This window comes from Zalophus californianus, chromosome 8 (genome assembly GCF_009762305.2).
Source record: "Zalophus californianus isolate mZalCal1 chromosome 8, mZalCal1.pri.v2, whole genome shotgun sequence".
NCBI lineage: Eukaryota > Metazoa > Chordata > Mammalia > Carnivora > Otariidae > Zalophus > Zalophus californianus.
Genome location: NC_045602.1, coordinates 132,097,899 through 132,117,705, shown reverse-complemented (window position 1 = coordinate 132,117,705; position 19,807 = coordinate 132,097,899). Strand labels below are relative to the sequence as shown.

The 19,807-nt window shown below is 47.5% G+C and overlaps 1 protein-coding gene across 8 annotated transcripts in view; it reads left to right on the top strand.

Moving 5' to 3' along the window:
• The first annotated feature begins 3,290 nt into the window (after positions 1–3,290).
• The window catches only part of BCAS1 (brain enriched myelin associated protein 1), a 94,469-nt gene continuing 77,952 nt past the window's right edge, over positions 3,291–19,807 (top strand). For 7 of the 8 annotated variants that reach the window (XM_027621410.2, XM_027621409.2, XM_027621402.2 and 4 more), the window contains exons 1-2: positions 14,634–14,710; positions 17,478–17,556. In XM_027621410.2, the coding sequence (XP_027477211.1) occupies positions 14,639–14,710; positions 17,478–17,556 (151 nt within the window). In that variant the 5' untranslated portion in view covers positions 14,634–14,638. Of the gene's footprint in view, positions 3,371–14,633; positions 14,711–17,477; positions 17,557–19,807 lie in introns of those variants that run through there. The other variant, XM_027621401.2, reaches the window with a different exon arrangement.

The following is a 19,807-nucleotide window of genomic DNA, read 5'->3' as shown; positions in this document are numbered from 1 at the left end:
TGGTTGAATGCTCTGGGGTCATCATTTTGAAATTCTGAATGATTTTATCTTTGAACTTGTGTTGGGGAAACAAAATCTGATGGGATGACCTATTAGAACAGCCAGACCCAGCACCCTAGTGATGCCCCATGCCGGCAAGGATATGGAGCAATAGGAATGCTCACTCGCTCGCTCGCTCACTCCTGGTGGGAAAGCAAAATGGTGCAGACACTCTGCAAGACAACTTGGTGACTTCTTATAAAACAAAACACGCTCTGACCAGAGGGTCCAGCATTTGTGCTCCTTGGTGTTTGCCCAAAGGAGTTGAAAATGTATGTCCACAAAACACCTGCACGTGGATGTTTATAGCAGCTTTGTTCACAATTGCCAACACTTGAGAATAATCAAGACATCCTTAGCAGGTGAATACTATTATTATATTAATCAGCTCTAAGAAGAAACAAGCTATCAAGCCATGAAAAGCCATGGAGGAAACTTAAATGTAGATTACTAAGTGAGGGAAGCCAGTCTGAAAAGGCTCCATCTTGTATGGGCCCAATTATATGACACTGAAACAGGCAAAAGGATGGGACGTTAAAAAAAATTAATGGTTTCCAGGGGTCAGGGAGAGGAGGGATGCATAAGCAGAGTACAGAGGATCTTTCAGGCAGTGGTGTTATTCTGTAGGATACAAGAGAAGATCCGTGTCATTATATATTTGCCCAGTCCCACAGAATGCATAATACCCAGAGTGAACTCTAAACTACGGACTTGGGGGTGATTATGATGTGTCCATGTAGGTTCATCAGTTGTAACAGATGCCCCACTCTGGTGGGGAATGTTGACAATGGCAGAGGCTGTGCATGGGAGGGGTATGAGTGCTCTGAAAAAAAGGAAAGTCTTTTTAAAAAGTTGACGGTCCCTGAGGCATATCTGTGAGCAGAGAAGACATGCGCGATGCACATGCCCACTGTCCATTGCATCCCATTCACACATAGCATTCATGATGCCCCACAGGCAGAGAATCCTAGAGGACCCACGGTGGGTGGGTGACCAGCCAGCCTCGACGCACGCAAGTACAAGATAGGTGAGTGTAGGGACGCTGACAGCCCTGAGAAGTCATGCTTTCTATCCAAATTGGAGATCATTTCAGATGCACAAAGAAAGCAACACATTCTTGAAAACATGAACAACAAAAGAACTCTGTTCTATCCTTCCTTCCTCATGTCACCTCCCTGTAACAGCCAATGGGCTGAAAATGATGTCACAGAAAGGGAGAGATGGGGCAATCCATGGCTTTTCCTTTTAACCCTTCCTTACTCATCAACAAACTCAAGGTGGAGGGTGTTGGTCAAATGTGCGAGTACCTAGAAGTGAAATAAACATCACTGACTATGTTTGTGTGCCATTTGCTTTTAGTAAGAACGAAATACATATGCTCATACAAGCTACAAAATACGAGTTGTGTGATTCCCGGGATTCTGCCTGTGAATGCATTGCATTTAACACCAGCGCTGCACGGTATGTGGATGAATGGTAAAATTCACGTGAATAATTAAACATTTTATTTTTTCCTTACTTAGAACAACTTTGAATAGCAAATGAAATACCTAAGAAGCCAAGAGAGAGAGAGACTATGGAGAAAAGGAAATGCTCTCTCTATATTTTTTTAGATTTTATTTATTTATCTGACAGAGAGCAAGCACAAGCGGGGGGAGCAGCAGAAGGAGAGGGTGAAGCAGGCTTCCCACTGAGCAGGGAGCCCAACATGGGGCTCGATCCCAGGACCCGGGGATCATGACCTGAGCCGAAGGCAGGCGCTCAACTGACTGAGCCCCATTTTAGCACCTCGAACAGTACTTTTCCCCGCTTTTAGAGCAAGGGGCTCTGCATCCACTGTTACTAAGTTAACCACCACACAGCCCGCCGGTCAGAGTCGCAATCCGAACCCAGGCCTGGAGCCCAAGCTCTTGAGCCTCTGGGCCAGACTGCCTCTGTGATTATGTTGGCACAGTATGTGTGCATGGCAGATGCTTAATAATGTAATAATTGGTTTTATTACATTCCAGAGTTAAAGATAGAGCGCCTTGCTAGAATTGAGTTTACAGCCCACATTGTGGGATGTGCAATTGTGAATTCACTATCTGCTTAAATAGTATGTCTGTCCCTGAAACGTTGCTTTCTGAAAGGGGCTTTCTCTGGCTCTCCCTGTTTCTCTCTCTGAGCAGCCTTGGCTTTGTTTCATGACGAGGATCACACTCTGTAACTCTATGTTTATTTGTAGGACTCTGTGTTCAATTCCAATGAGCCCGGGGAGGGGCGGTGCAGGGACAGGGCTTCTGTTCCTCCCCATTCTAAGCCCAGGGCTATATATAGCCTGGTGCGCAGCAAGTATTCATGATGGGCGCTTGAGTGAGCACATTAATGAATCAAGCCACAATAATTAGTAGTTTGCATTTCTCTGGCATGTTTTCTCAAGAACACTGAATATAGTATTTGCCATGTTTCTCTTTTTGCATGGGCTGTTAGGGAGCTCAAAGCCATATCTGTGAAGCCATCACAGCAAGCCAGTAAATCCACATGCGTATTTATCTCTGATCCTGAATGCACACACTGATGCACCCACTCTTATTTCTCTATCTTCCTTTGCTATTTTTAATGGACGCTCCCATCTTGTATTACATATGTCCTTGTGAGACACTTCAATAAATATCCCTGCAGCAGGCTGTCTTGAATTTCTAGCCTGCAGAGAAAAAGAATGCCCTTCCAAAGCCATCCTCCATCTTCAGAGCAATAAGCCACCCTTAGATTACCTGCTTTCTGGGGTCCAAAGCCCTTTGGGAGTGATGTTTCTGTGACTGGGGGCAGTGCGGTGGGTGAGATGCTAGTTCCTTCCAGTTAGGTGGCTAGGTGGTGGTGGAGGTGTTCTAGAATAAATGAAGGTGAAAGGCAGGCAGAACTGCAAAACCCTACAGAACGTGTTCTCCCGGCTCTGACCATGGCCCGTGGTTACTGGAGAAGGGAATCAGTGACCCAGGTCAACCTGAGCAGATGCAGTGGGTGAGCAGATGCTTGGAGTTCCAGGGAGGCATTAGTGCGAGAGAAATCAGGTGCTCGGTTTTGATTGGAGAGGTGAGAACAGCCCCCACATCCAGGAAGAGAACCTGCTTCTATAGGACGATGTTAGAGAGGAGGGCCCCACCCAGACTGGTGTTTGCCCTGCTCTGTGTATTCAGCCAGCAGGCTCCGGATGAGGAAGCAAAGGGCAGGAAGCCGGGCTCAGTTGACTGCCTAGCACTGGGCAGCACCAGCTGGAGACAAGGCACCCTGAGCAGGAGCAGCTCCAGGTGACTCCAGGGGACTGAAGACACTCCCACCAGGGGCTCGACAGGTAAGGACTTCCAGATTAGGCTTGTTTGTGGCAGGCAGTGAAATATAGACACTGGGCATCAGAGGATTGAGTTCGACCCCAGCTCTGCCACTGATTCACTGTGTGGCCCTGGGTGTGTGTGAGCCTCAGTTTCACCATCTGTGAAATGGATCCAAAGATAGCCTTACCTAAATGGGTTATAGAAGGATTACGTGACCATGTAGGCGGTGTCAGGTACGAAGCAACAGAAATAGCTCCAATTTGCATGGGAATATTGAGAGCCATTTCGAGTGTAAGACTTGGGGTGAAAAATCACCAGACAAAGGGGTATGCTAAGTGATTTGGGGACCACTGTCAGGACTAGAATCCCCCATAGGAAAGCTGACTTTGAGTCTGTGCCAAGGGGCATGGTCTAAGGACATGGAGGAGACAGGGAGAAGGATTCCTTGTGTGAATCTGGTTGTTTACATAAATTGTCTTATTTAACATTCAAAACCATCCTTCGAGGTAGGTGCTGGGTTCAAATCCCAGCTGCAGGACTCCAGAAGTCGGCATTGCCCTCTGAAACTCCTTACTGCCTTGAAGCGTCAAGGTGATTAGAGGGTGGGTGCCCTGGGGCCAGAGGCCACGGGCTGGCTGGGGGCCCCTGGGTGGGTTGCTTCACCTCTCTGAGCTTCATTTCCTCTTCTGTAAAATGAGCGCAGTCGTAGGGTCGAGATACACGCAAACTTTGTGAGGGCTGAGACTACTTCGTGAGACACCTATGCTCTTAATCAATGTTGTCACTTATTTCTATTGCCATCATCATCTCTGTTTGACCGTTCGGGAGATGAGGCAGGGGCAGTGCAGGGAACTCCTTCCAGGTCTCAAAGAATGGAGTTGAGATCCAATCCATTCGGGATTCGAGTGAAGTGAGTGAGGCACACACAGAGGTGTGCAGAATTTAAAAGACACCAAGAGACTCAGTCATTAAGATAAATTATATATATATGGGGGGGTAGGGGCAAAAAGAGAGGGAGAGAGAGAATCTTTAGCAGGTACCACGCCCAGCGTGAAACCCGACACAGGGCTCGATCTCACAACGCTGAGATCATGACCTGAGCCGAAATCAATAAATAGATGCTTAACTGACTGAGCCACCCAGGCGCCCCAAGATAAATTATATTTTAAAGCAGTATTTAAAAATGTAAAAATAATGCCAAAACATCCACGATGTACAAAATAGCAGGTTAAGTAAAGATAGGGTCGGTAACAGCATCACTGTGTTTTTTTTTTTAAATGCCGTTTTAAAATACATTCTTCGTCTCAAAGGCTTGAGTTTTCAGGCATCCCCTTAAATTTTGCACCAGGGGCGAGCGCCTAATTCACCCCACCATCTGCGGGGGGCTTGCTGGGACACCACCGGCTTCAGGCCTGGGGTGTACCTGTCCTGCTTTGCCGGCAAAATAAGCCAAGAGAGGAGTGTGCTAAAGTTACTTCTATTTTAAGGGGGAGCGAGGAGAACAAGCCCAAGTCCCCAGTCATGGAGGATTCTTTCTTCCCAAGATTTCTGAAACTCAGGAACAGTTGGTTGTCTTTCTACCAAGAAGGCATGTGCTTTTGGAGAGCAAGCAGCCCGTCTGGACCCATCCTGGCTGGTTTCCCACGACAGCAGATGCTCGCACAGAGAGATGGAACAGGCGCAGGGGGTCGAGGACTCCGCTCCACGCGGGCTCATCCGTCCTGCTGGAGTGACACATTTGCTGATTGTTGCGCTGTTGGCAGCTCCTCTCACCGCTGCATAGCACTGGGAATAGTTAAGGATGTGACAGCCTGAGTCACTGGAGCCAGGTTCGACCCCAGCTCTGCCTCTTTAGAGCCTTCTGATCTGGGGGGGACGGAAGTTACTCTTCTTTACGTACTTAATCACCAACATCCATTATCTATTTAATCACCAACATCCATTATGTATTTAATCACCAACATCCATTAAACAAGCAAGGCACCTGTCCTCATGGGGTTTGCATTCTAGAGGTGAGAGGAATGCATCCCTGAGCCTCAGTTTCTTTATCTGTGTACTGGGGGGAATCATGGGGTGCAGTAAGGAAAAACAGAGACAATGCAAGTAACGTTCCTCACCCCAGGGCTGGACTAGGGTGAAGCAAACAAGGCCCCTGAAGGCAAAATCCAGGGCTGGAGGAGGGGACGCTCATTCCCAAGTGCAGATTCGGCCCCTGCCCAAACCGGAGAGGAATGCCTCCTTGCATTTTGCACCTGGTGCCTCTCCAGGCCCTGCCTGGCTCCGAGTAAGCCTTCAGATAATCCTACCTACTACACTATTAGCTGAAAGCTGCTTGGTGCAACACTAAGAATAAGATAGTAAGCTCTAAGCCTTCTAGGCACATTAACCATTTATACACACATAACTGAGTGTTCCCACCGCAAGACATCAACTACCGAGCGTTCCTGAAACACCCGGTGCGATTTTGACAAGGGTACCTCTTCCCCTGGGCCCACACGGTCCATTCTAGGGCACAGGGCTTGGGGAGCACAATGAAGGATGGATTTCAGTCCTCATATGCCCCCTTGTGCAGGAGGCAGCCTGTCCCACTGTACATGGAGGCCCTCAGAGTGTCTACTGCACCCAGCACTGTGCTGGGGAATGCAGGGAGAGGCAGGTCATGGGACCTGACAGAGCAGGTCTGGTCTCTTTACTCATTTTGATCTTGCCTTTGGAGTTGGGGGGCAGAGACTTCGCTCTGCCAGGTGTGCCAGATGGCTATGTTGGCATGGGCCTCAACTGGGTGGTAAGGAGGACCCACAGTTCGTTTACATTCCATGGCATTGATCAAAGGTGTTTCTGCTTACTTGGTGACTAATCCTGTCGCCATTCCACCGTTCAAGAACCTCCCCTTTTCATTTGACAGTCGTTTAGCTCCTTGCTGGAAGGCAGCTTCAGAAATGCTTTCTCTGGGGCAGCTTGTCCTGTGTTTACGGTTGAATCTGTTCCCTGGAGGAGGGCTTGTTGTTAACTTCTAACTACAAGGAGATGACATGAACACTAATCACTGGTGTAAAAGAGGAGGGAGGAATTCGATGACAAATTCTGGGGTGGCTAATTCACCTGGGGAACAGACCACGGAGCTAATGGGATCACAACATTTGTAAGAGAAATAAATAGTATTAGGAAGGACTAACGTTTTCTCGCCTGACTACTGCCAAGCCCTTGTGCTAAATCTTTGTGAAGATTGTTGATGACCCTTCAGTTGTGCATTCCTCCTCAAGTGTGCATTGACTTTAGATCAGACCACATTCCTTGACTGGTCATAATTTTAATTTCTTATTGCACAAACAGATATGCAGTATTTTATATTCTCTGGTGTATTACATTACAAAGAAATATTTAATAAAATAAAGGCATAGCTTACACGGCAGAGGACGTGTAAGAAAGAGAAAGCAAGGGGTGCCTGGGTGGCTCGGTCGGTTAAGTGACCAACTCTTGGTATCAGCTTAGGTTCTGATCTCAGGGTCATGAGATCGAGCCCCACAGTGGGCTCCACACTCAGCACCGAGTGTGTTTGAGGCTCTTTCTCCCTCTTGCTTTGTGCCTCCCCTCTGCTTGTGCTCTCTCTCTCTCTCAAATAAATAAATAAAACCTTAAAAAAAAAATGGGAATTAAGAGTTTGAACTGCAGTACCAGGCTGCCAAGGGTTAAAGCCTGAGTTACTGACTTACCAGCAGATAACCTGTATTAGTCAGCTTATGCCGCCATAACAAAAATGCCATAGACTGGGTGACTTAAACAACAGATATGTATTTTCTCACAGCTCTGGAGGCTGGAAGCCCATGACGAAGGTCCTGGCAGACTCTGATTCTGGTGGGACCTCTCTTCCTGGCTCTCTTCCTCCACTGTCCTCCTGCTGTGTCCTCACATGGTGGAGAATGAGCAAGCTTTCTCAGTGTCTCCTCTTCCAAAGATGCTAATCCTCTGAGACCGGGGCCCCACCCCACTAACCTCCTCTAACTTAATTACTTCCTTAGAGACCCTGTCTCCGGACACAGTGGCAGTTAGGGCTTCACCAGGCGAATTTGGAGGGAGAAGCAGTTCAGCCCATAGAGAAACGTAGGCTCCCTGCGGGCAGGTTCTGCATCTGTAAAATGGTATAATATAAACACGTGCCTTGTGGGGTTCTTGTGAGGATGTGATATATCCATATAAGAAAGCACTCAGAGCAGGGTCCAGCATGGAGCAGGCACTGTGGAAATACTAAGTATTATTATTACGAAGGTACAGCACATTTTATTTGGCCCTTATTATGATGGCTAATCTTTAGTCCTTAACTGCTATACACCAGCCACTGGGCTAAACACGATGTGGACTGCACTCCTTTTAGCTTCACATGAGAGCGATAAGGATGAGCCCGCCATGATCCTTTCTCCACCGCTCACCCTTACAACCAGGAGCTGAAGCTAATGCCCACAGCTGGTGTGAGCCGGGACAGAGAGTTTACCCTGTTTCACCACCGGGGACTAGATCCCCGGCCAGCTCCTCAGAAATGTAGGTCACTAGGGGACGCTGGGACATAAAGTGTGAGGAGAAAACTGCTAAGTCCGGCCCCCAGAACAGGATCCCTCAACCTTCACTCTGGTGACGTTTGGGGCCAGATCATTCTCTGCTGGGGGCTGTCCTGTGCCCTGCGTGATGTTCAGCAGCGTCTTGGTCTCCACTCACTGGGCACCAGCAGCAGCCCCCTTACCCTGAGCTGGGACCATCAGAAATGTCCCCTGGAGGGTAAAATATAGTCCCCAGTTCCGAAAACACTGCTTTCAAGTTATTGTGAATAAGAAAGAGAAGCATATTCCTTTTTTTTTTTTTTAAGACTTATTTATTTATTTGACAGATAGACAGTGACAGAGGGAACACAAGCAGGGGGAGTGGGAGAGGGAGAAGCAGGCCTCCCGCCGAGCAGGGAGCCCGACGTGGGGCTCAATCCCAGGACCCCGGGATCATGACCTGAGCTGAAGGCAGACGCTTAGCGACTGAGCCACCCGCGTATTCCTAAGAGAACACATTGTTTCTTTGAGAGAGAGTGAGAGCAAGTGTGAGTGTGAGTGCGGCAGAGGCAGAGGGAGAATCTTAAGCAGACTCCACGCCCAGCACAGAGCCCAACATGGGACTTGATCTCACGACCCTGAGATCATGACCCGAGCCAAAATCAAGAATTGGCCATTTAATCCACGGAGCCACCCAGGCGTCCCAAGAAAACATTTTAATAGAATAATGTAACTCACTAAGAAATATCACAAGATCCAAAATATAAAATATACAGTCCAAGAATTAGGGCCAAACATCCCAGACTTTGGGTGTGTACCTCTCTCTGTCCCACGTGTCGGGGGCTGGCTCCATATAGGGCACACACGTCCCTCATTGAACCTTCCCCGCAAAACTGTGTTGAGCAAGAGCTGCTGGGTAAGTGCCACAGCCTCTCTGTCCTCGGTTTCTCAGCAGAAAATTGAGGGAAGAACAGTGTCTAACCCAGAGGGCTGTTGCAGGGACCAGGGCAAGTCCACACATGCAGATCAGGAGTGCGCAGCCCAGAGAAAACTCTCCAAACCTGGTTATTGTCGCCATCATTAGCAATACTGTCATTCGCCACAAGAAAAAAATCCATTCAGTGGGCCCAGTGCCTTGCCCAAAGCCTCGCAACTGTGGGATTTATGGAGGCCTGGCTCGTGCCAGAGTTCTTTTTCTCAGGGTGAGGTGGAAGCGCCCAGACAAGCAGGAGAGAGAGATTGCTCCCAAGACAGGCTGCCCTCTCGCTCCTCCCTTGGGGCCTGAGTTCCTCACATCTCCACAGTCACCCGGAAGGGTGAGGCTGGCTGGAGCCAGCGGGCCCTGCACACCCATTCTCGGGGAAGGACAGCTGGAGACCCAGGCTCCCCCGCATTTGCAGGCTGACAACACAGAGGACCTACAAAGACGACCCTGACAAGATTGGGAGGTTTGCGGCACCTGGGTGGCTCAGTTGGTTAAGCGACTGCCTTCAGCTCAGGTCATGATCTCAGGGTCCTGGGATCAAGCCCCGCATCGGGCTCCCTGCTCCGCGGGAAGCCTGCTTCTCCCTCTGACCCTCCCCCTGCTTGTGTTCCCTCTCTCGCTGTCTCTCTCTCTCTGTCAATTAAATAAGTAAATAAAATCTTAAAAAAAAAAAAAAGATTGGGGAGGTTTCCAGATGCCTGGGCAGACAATGATTATGGGGCCCGAAGGCAGAGGCCCTTCCTCCATCTGAGAATCCGTGTTCTGTGTATCAGGGTAGGCAGCATCTGGGGGAGGTCCCTGGCCCAGGGGAAGCTCGTACACCCCAAAATATCCAAAACAGTGGCCCAGCTGTCACAGAAGTCACCTGGAGATCTTGAAAACGTACTAGTGCCCTGGGCCCCACCCTGGAAAATCTGAGGGATCTGGCCCAGCTGGGGCCTGGGCACGGGGATTTAAATCCACCCCCCCCCCCCGTTTCTCCTGCATCCACTGATTATGGCCTCAAGGACACAGCCGGAGGTGGAGAAGTAAAATCCCTTTCTATCTGAATGACCCCTCACAGAGACTGACCCCGTGTTCTCAAAATGCTAAGGCCTCAAACATGAGTCCAATTTCAAAAACAAAATGCCCCGCCATATGGCATGGCTGGTGTTTAATGTCAGAATAGGTCATTATAAACAAAACAAGTAACACCAATGGTTCATGAAAGAAAGGGCATCACCTTCAAATTTGTTTTTGTTTTTTTCTTTGGTTTTTTGTGGGGTTTTGTTTTTTTTTTGGTTTGTTTTCAAAATAAAAACTGGCTCTTTCAAATGAATACAGCTTTCTTGATGGAAAAACTCCTTGTCTCATTATTTTTTCTCATTTGTTAGACACTGGAGAAAACCCCATCACAGACAGGAATTATTGTCTGAATCACCTTGAGCCTCAGTTTTGCCATCCGTTAACTGGGGGTAAAGAGGCCTTGCCTCCGAGTCCTTGAGCTGGGTTATAGAGAGATCAGCTCACCCTGGTTTGCCCTGGTGGGGGAGTGGGGGGCTGGGGGGAGGACTTTCCTAGTTTTAGCGGGAAAGTCCTGCACATCCGAACACCTTCCTTCCCAGGACAGCCCGGACTGATGCTCACCATCATGGTATTCTCCATGTGTGCCTGATTATGAGACTCCCCTGTGCATTTACTAAAAATACAGATCCAGGGCTCCAGCCCAACTTTTTGGTGAGAGAATGTTGGGAGTCAGAGGTGATGCTGTGTTCCTCAGCTGATTCTCACTATCAGGGAGCTTGGGAGTAAACTGCCTGCAAATCTGCATGAGAATAAAGATGACAACCCTAATCATGGCTACCACTTGTATGGTGCCCACCGTGTGCCTGGCTCTCTTCCCTGCACCTTGCATATAGTAACTCATTTAATTCTTGCAACAACCCCCTAAGGCGGGTGCTATTGTCATCCACATTCTTAAAGTTTTTTTAAAAAGATTTTATTTATTTATTTGAGAGAGAGAGAGAACACAAGAGGGAAGGAGGGCTAGAGGGAGAGGGAGAAGCAGACCCCTGCTAAGCAGGGAGCCCAGTGGGATACAGGGCTCCATCCCAGGACCCTGGGATCATGACGGGCGAATGCAGTGTCCTTCTTTCTGTCTGAGCCGAAGGCAGACGCTTGACTGACCGTGCCACCCAGGCGCCCTTGTTATCCCCATTTTACAGAAGAGGAAACCGAGGCCCATCAAGGCTTGGTAACTTGCCCTGGATCATTCTCATCCTTATCCTACGTGCTACGTGGCTCTCTACCTCGATCGTTCGGCGCTGGGCTGGCACGCAGCTCACTCTCCCTACACATCAGATGTGATTATCATGATTGTTTTATTAAGCCGTCCTATCTTGAGGGCAGGGGAGGACTTTCCATGCTCGAGCCAACCTTTAACAGAAGCTGTAATTGATAAATGTGAAATTGTTCCCCTTGACCTCCCCAAACAGTCTGACCTCGCCCTGGAGGCTGACTGTATTCATTGCTGCTGATACTGACAATGGCCAATAGGTGGCAGGAACCTTTTGTTTTTGTCCCGTGTAAATCCTGCTCTTCGTACAAAATCTGAAGGAAGAGCAGGAACCATTTCAAAACACCCATGTTCTAACTGCTGGTGGGAAGCAATATTCTGTGAACCCAGGATATCCCTGCAAAAGACGGGCGAATGCAGTGTCCTTTCCGTTCACTTGGTCCTGAATATGCCAAGAAGCTACTTCAAATCCACAGTTATCAGGAAAACGGAGGAGCCCCAGCTCTGTGGGATGAAAAGTTCTCCTGTCTGCTCACATCACACTTCTTGCAGCCCGAGATCTTTCATGACCTCAAACATTTTTTGAAAGTAGCCCCCCAAATTGGACTGAATCTGAACTGAGTAAGAAGAGCTTGAAAAGTTTGCAAACCCATGGATGACTCATTTTTAATTTTGAAAAAGCTGGGCTCAGGTGGTGACATAATCTTCTGCGTGTCTATCCTTGTGCGTGGCCTTGGTCAAGGCCTTACACGTACTAACCTCAGTTTCCTTGTCTGTAAAATTGAAATAATGGTACCCATGCTTTGCGATTATGCAACAAGGAGTCAATGAGTTTACTCTAAGTAAAGCCCTTCAGATAGTTTCTCAACACATGGTAATCACTCACCAGTTTGGTTGTTGTTGTCACTATTTTGTCATCACGGTGGTTGTTAGAGTTGTCATCTTTATTTTCATACACAGTGGGTTCAAATCCTGGTCAGTCTAACTACCACCAACACTGTCTCTCGGCTCCCTCAATCCTCTTATTCGCAAGCTAGGTATATATCACTCAGGGTGATCTCCAGCAGCAGTTGATAAACATTCTGGAAAAGCCAGACTTTTTAGACCATCTAGTCTCTGTTGCAATTCTGCAACTCCGCGTTTGTAACATGAAAACAGCCCCATGTTGACAAGACGTGAATGAATGGGCGTGGCTATCACCCCCAGAATTTTACTTATGGATACCAAAATTTGGAGTGCATATAGTCTTCCTGTGTCACAATCTATGTTTCTTCTTCTGATTTTTTTTTTCCAACCATTTATAAATGTAAAGCCTGTTCTTAGCTCACCGGCCACACCGAAATAGGCAGTGGGCTGGATTTGGCCCACAGCTGTTGTTTGCCCACCCCAGTCTTGAAGATTCAATATTATATTTGTGATGCCTGTTTAGAGATGGAAGTGATGGTCTATTGTAAGTATGCATGTCGTCGATTTTATAAATAGGAAGTCTTGCAAAATAACTAGCGTCCTGTATGTGTTAGCAAGTGCTCAGCTTTATTACCTGGTATTATTAGAAAACACATAAAATCCCCAGATCCTGTTATCGATCAAATTCCCCGAGAGAGCAAGGGGTAAGATCTATGACCCTCTTCTGGCCTCTGAAATTTCTGATGACTCAGTGTGTCTATTACCAGGGCATGAAACTTTATACCGTGGGCCAGAAACCCGGGGGAATCCTTGGAGACGCATGGGCTGCTTTAACCAGAAATCAGAAGTCCTGGCTTTTATTCTGAAAGCTACCAGAGCTGAGGAGCCCGAGTCTCCTCAAACATACATTATTTGTGTGTGTGAAAAAGAAACTTTTAGGTCTCAAGGCAGCAGGGCTCTAGAATGTCTGAAAGAGCCCTACTTCTGAGACCAGGCATCCTCTGGGTCAGACTCTCACTCTGCATTTCCTGGATGTCTCTCCTGGGTGAGTTTTGGGGACCTGATTCCCTCCTTTCGAAGGAGAGGTAATAATTTGCAGAACATTCCAGTGGTTAGGAGCCTAGGCAGCCTGTTTGAATCTTGCCTCTGCCATCATTACCTGGGTGACCTTTGGAAAGTAATTCAGCCTCAACTTCCTCATATCTAGAATGAGATGATGACAACACCTGTTTTACAGGGGTGCTGTGGGGTTCAATAAACCGACACAGGGAGCATGCTTAGGAACCAGTGCTGGGAACTGAGAACGTGATAAATAATTGTTGACTTTTATCATTATTATTAAAGCAAGGCTTTCAAGAGGCTTAGTAATGATGTGGGCACACGCCTAGCTCAGTCCAGGCGAGGGGAGGCGTAATTATCAATGATTAAGTCCCTCCTTCCCACCAATAACTAATAATTAGCACCTGATAAATGCAAACACCGCGGTGAGAATAGAAGATACGACAGCAGGTAAAGACAGACAGACCTGGCCTCATGATGCTTACAGTGTATTGGGGAAGGGACACAGAAGCTAAATGTTCTGTTCTGCCCTCCCAATCTGGATCCATTGTTACTTCATTCCAGAACTTCTGCCTCCTGAGCCCTAGCCTGGTCCTTGTTATATTACCAATTTACTTTTGTTCATTGCCTAAACCATTGGGTTTAACACTTAGATATTACTTATACCAAGCCCCCCATTGTTTTCACCACTTTACAAGCATCAATCATTGAGTCCTTGTAGCAGGCCTGTGAGGCACAGAGAGCCTAATTAACTCACACGAGGACACACAGCAAGGAGAAGCAGAGAGAGGGTTCGAGGCCAGGTTGTCTTGCTCGGGCTCTGCATTCCTAATCATTGTACCATGCTGCCTTGAACTATCAGAATTGGCCTGTCTGATGGATTTATTGTCTTGTTTATTATCTACCCACCAGACTTTAGCTCTGTGAAGTCAGGGGGCCTCGTCTGTTGAATGCATAGCCATAACCCTCGTGCCTGGCGCAGCATAAGCTACAGAGTTGGTACCCAGGATGTATTTCTTGAATCAATAAATGAATGAAAACACAGCCAAATAAATATATAATTACAAGTAGCACTGAGTGCTATGAAAATCAAAAACAAACAAAAAAACCAGTGCTATGAGGGCTTTTAACAAGGGATCTAATTCAGTTTGACGATCAGAGAATACTAAAAATTATAAGTATTATTTTAATTATCCTCATTCTAAAATCTCCTTGATTCCATAGCTGTGTTTGGTTAGAAGGGGAAAAAAATGGTATCTATACTGAATATACTTTTCAATGATAGCTATTTCCTCCCAGCAGTTGAAAACTGGGGTTGCATTTGACTTAAATTCTACTGAATATATGAGTCCCAAATCTTTTCTCATCCCCCAAAATAAGTATAAGCAATTGACCTAACTTGGGCTTGTGGTAATATATCCACAGTAACTTCTCAGTTCTCTGCACTTAACTTCATAGGCGGGAATAAGACTTTTCATTTGTCTTGGGTTTTAATTTTTCTCTTTCTCTTTTTTTCTCTATTGCAGGAACAATGGGTAACCAAATGAGCGTCCCACAAAGAGTTGAAGACCAAGAGAATGAATCGGAGACAGACGCTAACAAGGTAGTGTAGTTAGGGTCACCTAACTACTAGCTGAGCAAGATCATTAGCTACTGGGTCATTAGCTACTGGTAGCTAGACTTGGGGATGACAGCAGAGGAAATGGCCTTTTCAGTGCTCATCACATAGACATTATTGATGATGTGCTGTTGTCCCAGGGATTCTTCAGTTGTACTCAAACCTCCAGCATCCATCCAGGAGCTTGTTAAAGATGCAGGCCCTAGGGGCGCCTGGGTGGTTCAGTCATTGGGTGTCTGCCTTCGGCTCAGGTCATGATCCCAGGGTCCTGGGATCGAGCCCCACATCAGGCTCCCTGCTCAGCAGGAAGCCTGCTTCTCCCTCTCCCACCCCCCCTGCTTGTGTTCTCTCTCTCACTGTCTCTCTCTCTGTCAAATAAATAAAATACTAAAAAAAAAAAAAAAAAAAAAATGCAGGCTCTAGGGACACCTGGGTGACTCAGTGAGTTGGGCATCTGCCTTCGGCTCAGGTCATGATCTCAGGGTCTTGGGGTCAAGCCCCACATCAGGCTCTTTGCTCAGTGGGGAGCCTGCTTCTCCCTCTGCTTGCCTCTCTCCTTCTCTCTTTCTGACAAATAAATAAATTAAAATCTTAAAAAAAGAAAAAGATGCAGGCTCTAAGGCCCCACCTAAGACTTACTGAATCCAAAATTACAAGGCTGGGAGTCTATGAAACCTGTGTCTTTGAGGACCTCCAAGGTGCACCGTATGGGGCCAGTTTGGTACCTACCGCCAGGTGGTTCTCAGCTGTGGGTGATTTGCCTGCCCCCCGCCCCACCAGGGGACATGTGGCAGTGTCTGGAGACATTTTTGATTGTCACAGCTCAGGGCTACTGATCTAGTGGCTAGAGTCCAGAGATGCTGCTAAACAGTGCACAGGACAGCCCCCACAACAGGGAATGATCTAGCCCCAAAGGTCAGTGGTGCTGAGGATGGGAAACCCAGATTCAGGTCAGTAGCTCACAGCCTTGGCTACACATTGGGATCACCTGGCAGGCGTAGCATCCTAGACCAATTAAACCAGAATCTGCATGGGTGTGAGGGCAGGCATCTGCATTTTCGGGGCAGCCGAGTTGGGGCACTACTTTAGGAACGCTTCCTTTAGGAGACTGCTCTGGAGAGCTAAGGCCAGGGACGCTCCAGCACTGCTCCTTAGATCTTCTATGACCAAGTGGCAGAAAGCCTACATTTCTACCATCCAGTGCTTCTGAAGTCGATTCCATTTAAGACTTGGAGCCCAGTGAACATGGAAACCCCCATAGGAGGTTTACAACCCCCTACAAACTAATATTGATCATATCATTGGAGAATTCCTGCTCAGAATAGAAGGCTGGATTTGAAGAAATGGGCTAAAAACTCCAGTGCCCGCAGAGTGGGTAGCAAGCCTGACTGTTGAGTACATCATCTGGGAAGCTTTGCTGACAGACTCCCGCTGCCTGGCCCCACTGGACGGCAACTGAAATGCAGCCTCTGGGTGGGGGCTCAGGCATCAGGAGTCTCTCAAGCACCCAAGTGACTCCTAGTCTGGGAGCCTCTGGTCTCCAGGGGCTCGGAGGTGATAGAAGGGAGGGAAGCAGGCGGGCAGGACCTTCAGGGGACCGGGGACCAAGGGTCCATTTGCAGATGGCGGACTCTGGCCGACAGGAACCAACCAGATGTTCCCAGTCTGGTTTGTCATTAGCAGTTGGAAAGCAGTGTTAATGAAATCTCCTGCTTTTTAAATATTGGCAACTGATTCCCAAAGACTTGAAAACAAAAACTCTGCAAGCCAAAGAAACCAATTGGCACATCCAGGATCGCCCCAAGGGATGCCGGTCGTGAGCTCGGAGCCAAATGGTCACACATGTTAGGTGTTTCCTTGTTGTGATTTCTTGGGAGGGTTAATGATAGATTCAAGAAAGCAGGCTTATTTTAAACACTTAAGACCATTATAAAAACCTAAAGAAAGGAAAAGCCTTCTGTGTCCCTCCAGAAGTTTCCCACCGTCGGGAGCTGCCATTCAGACTATAGTTTCCTCTCTGGGCACTTATTCACATGTATTAAACTACCGATGGTATTCGCAAAATGCAATACCGCGTGCAGAGTGCTTAGCACATAATCAGTATCCAATTAGTGTCAACGATTGGTGGTATAATTTAGATGGCCTTATTACTAAAATAGCATTATGTAACATACATTCACTCTTGGAACATTTTTCTTTCTGTGTGAGTGTATGTGTACGTACGTACACACACATATATATAAATATGTATACAAGCTTTTTAAATACCTGCAGCAAATGTCAAGAATAAAAACAATCAGGGCAGGAAATTGGGAAAACAGCGAGGTTGGACAGAGAGGGTGTGGAGCAGAAAGAAAGCCAACAGCGAACTTCCTGTATTTGACAAGTTTGTTGACTAAGGGCTGGGCTGGGGACCATGCTATGTGTGCGGGTTGGTAGCATGTGGTTAATCTCACGGGGTTTGGGGATCAGCATATCAAATTCTTGCTCCCCACTGATTAGACAAGTGTCTGTTAGCTGGGCGTCTCATCTGCACGACGGGGTCCATCCTGCCTGTATTTGTGGGGCTCACCCGTTTGAGGTGAACGGGTTACTTAGTTTCCTGAAGCATGATGGGAAGCTGGGTACTTTCCAGAAACACAGCCTTTAAATTAAGTTTAATTCGGTGATGTACCTTGTGGCCTTGAGGTTCTTCCCTAAGTTCTGATTTTCCCCAAACATCTGACTACCAATGCCACATGTTCTGTTGCAGGTGGCATCTGAGATTGAGTGTGGTCAAAACGGGACGCCGGTGATCATATCGACCCACGACATTCCATTCTATGATGAAGGTCAGTGCCACGTGGGGGAGGTGGGCTGCTCCTCGGAGGGTGGGGAAGGGTCTGCGGATCCTGTACATGGTGAAAAGAAAATGCAAGGCTCGAAGTCACAGTCTCGCTTTGAAAACATTAGTGTTAGTATCCTGGGGCTACCAAGACAGTGTTACAAACGGGGTGGCTTACACAACAGAAACGTGTTGTCTCACAGTGCTGGAGGCCCCAAGTCTTTTCTTCTGATTGCATTCGGTTATATTAAAAAGTAAAACCACAGACACAAAAATGAAGGTAGAGACCATGAGCCATGGGGAAGTGGGGAAGTAGGAGAGAAGAGGAACCCAGTGATGGTGATGGGTAGTCCCGGCTAGGGGACAGTCCTCATCACCATGGACAATCCTCTGTACCACAGCCTGACCACATCGGCAACGTTGGCGCCTTCTGAGCACCGCAAGCGGGACTCTGTTCTCTGCCTCTGTCCTAGCTCCTAGGAGCCTCAAGGCATTCCGTGGCTTCCAGATGCTGTCCTCTCTATGCACATCTGTCTGCATGTCCACATGTCCCCTTCTATAAGGACACAGTCACATTGGATTGGTGTCCACCCGAATTGACCTCATCTTAACGTGGTCATTGGCAAAAACTCTGTTTCCAAATGAAGTCACAGGCACTGGTGGATAGAGTTCAACCCTGAGCAGCACCCATCCCTTCTGAGTATGCATAACCGCTGGAAGAGGCCAGGGATCTCCAGCAGATAAGACAAAAGCAAAAGAGTGAAAACACTAAGAGGTTGGCATTTGGAGTTGGACAGACCAAGGTTAAAGTCCCTGCTCTGCGGGGCGCCTGGGTGGTTCAGTCGGTGAACCATCTGCCTTGGGCTCTGGTCATGATCCCAGGGTCTGAGATCGAGCCCCATGTCAGGCTCCCAGCTCAGCGGGGTGTCTGCTTCTCCCTCTCCCTCTGCCTGCCACTCCCCCTGCTTGTGCTCATGCTCTCTTTCTGTCAAATAAATAAATGAAATCTTAAAAAAAAAAAAAAAAGTCCCTGCTCTGCAATGGACTAGCTGTGTGATCTGGACAAGCCATTTCACTTTCTAAACCTCGGCTTTCTCAGCTGTCCTCTGGGGTAAGAACACATACATCACACAGTTCCCAAGAGGATTAAAGGAGCCTGTCCATTAAGCATTTACATATTACCTGGCACTTAGGAACTCCACAGAAACCAGTTAAGTAGACAAGGCAACAGAATATTCCCTAGACAAGGCCAGTTTTAAAATGGGACGATATACTTACCTATTTTATTTGTCCTGCAGTAGAACACTACACTTTCAGTGTATGAAAAGTGGACAGGTCCTACTTTGCAGAGTATATACATAAACTTATATAAGAAGAAGAAATAGTTAAGGGTAAGAACTCTGGAATCAAACTGCTGGCTTTGCCAGCTGCCAGCTGTGTGACCTTAAGCAAGTTACTTAAGCTCTCTGAACCTCAGTCTCCTTGTCTGTGAAGTGGGATAACATTAGTACCTACAACATAAGTATCGAATTTAATAAGGCACCTATTTCAGCGCCTGCCACATAGTAAGTGCTCTATGTATTAGCTGTCATTATTATTTTATGATTATGGTTCCTGTCATTTGCCTGTAAGTTTCTGGGCTTCAGTTTCTTATTCTGAGCAATGAGGAAATGAGTCCTATTATTGGTTCTAGAGGTTTTAGAATCTCCTAGTGTTAGGAGAAAACTCCTTTCTTTATATTCCACTACTCACACCACATCTGACACCAAATGTGTGGGGATTCCATACCAAGCAATTCTGTGACGCTTCTGGGTGTCCTCTGTCTCAATGCAGTTCTGACTCTCTTGACCTAAAGTTAACATCAGCACCCACAGGCTGAAGCCTCAGTCCCTCAAGACTGCCTCCCACTTTCAGTTGACAGTCACAAGCGGTGGGTGGTCAGGTGACCCGCACAAATCAGAGATTCCCATGAGCCCCACCTCAGGTTCAGTCATTTGCTAGAACGGCTCACAGACCTCAGGAGAACAGTCGACTTACTAGATGGCCCGTTTATTATAAAAGGATACAACTCAGCAACAGCCAGATGGAAGGGAGGCATAGGGCAAGGTAGGAGGGCCTGGGGGTGACAGAGCTTCCGTGCCCTCCCTGCACCCCCAGGTACTCACAGTCCAGCTCTCGGGACACTGTACTGTAGGGATTTTTGTGCATGCTCTATTACACAGGCATGATCGATTAAGTCATTGGCCGTTGGTGATGGA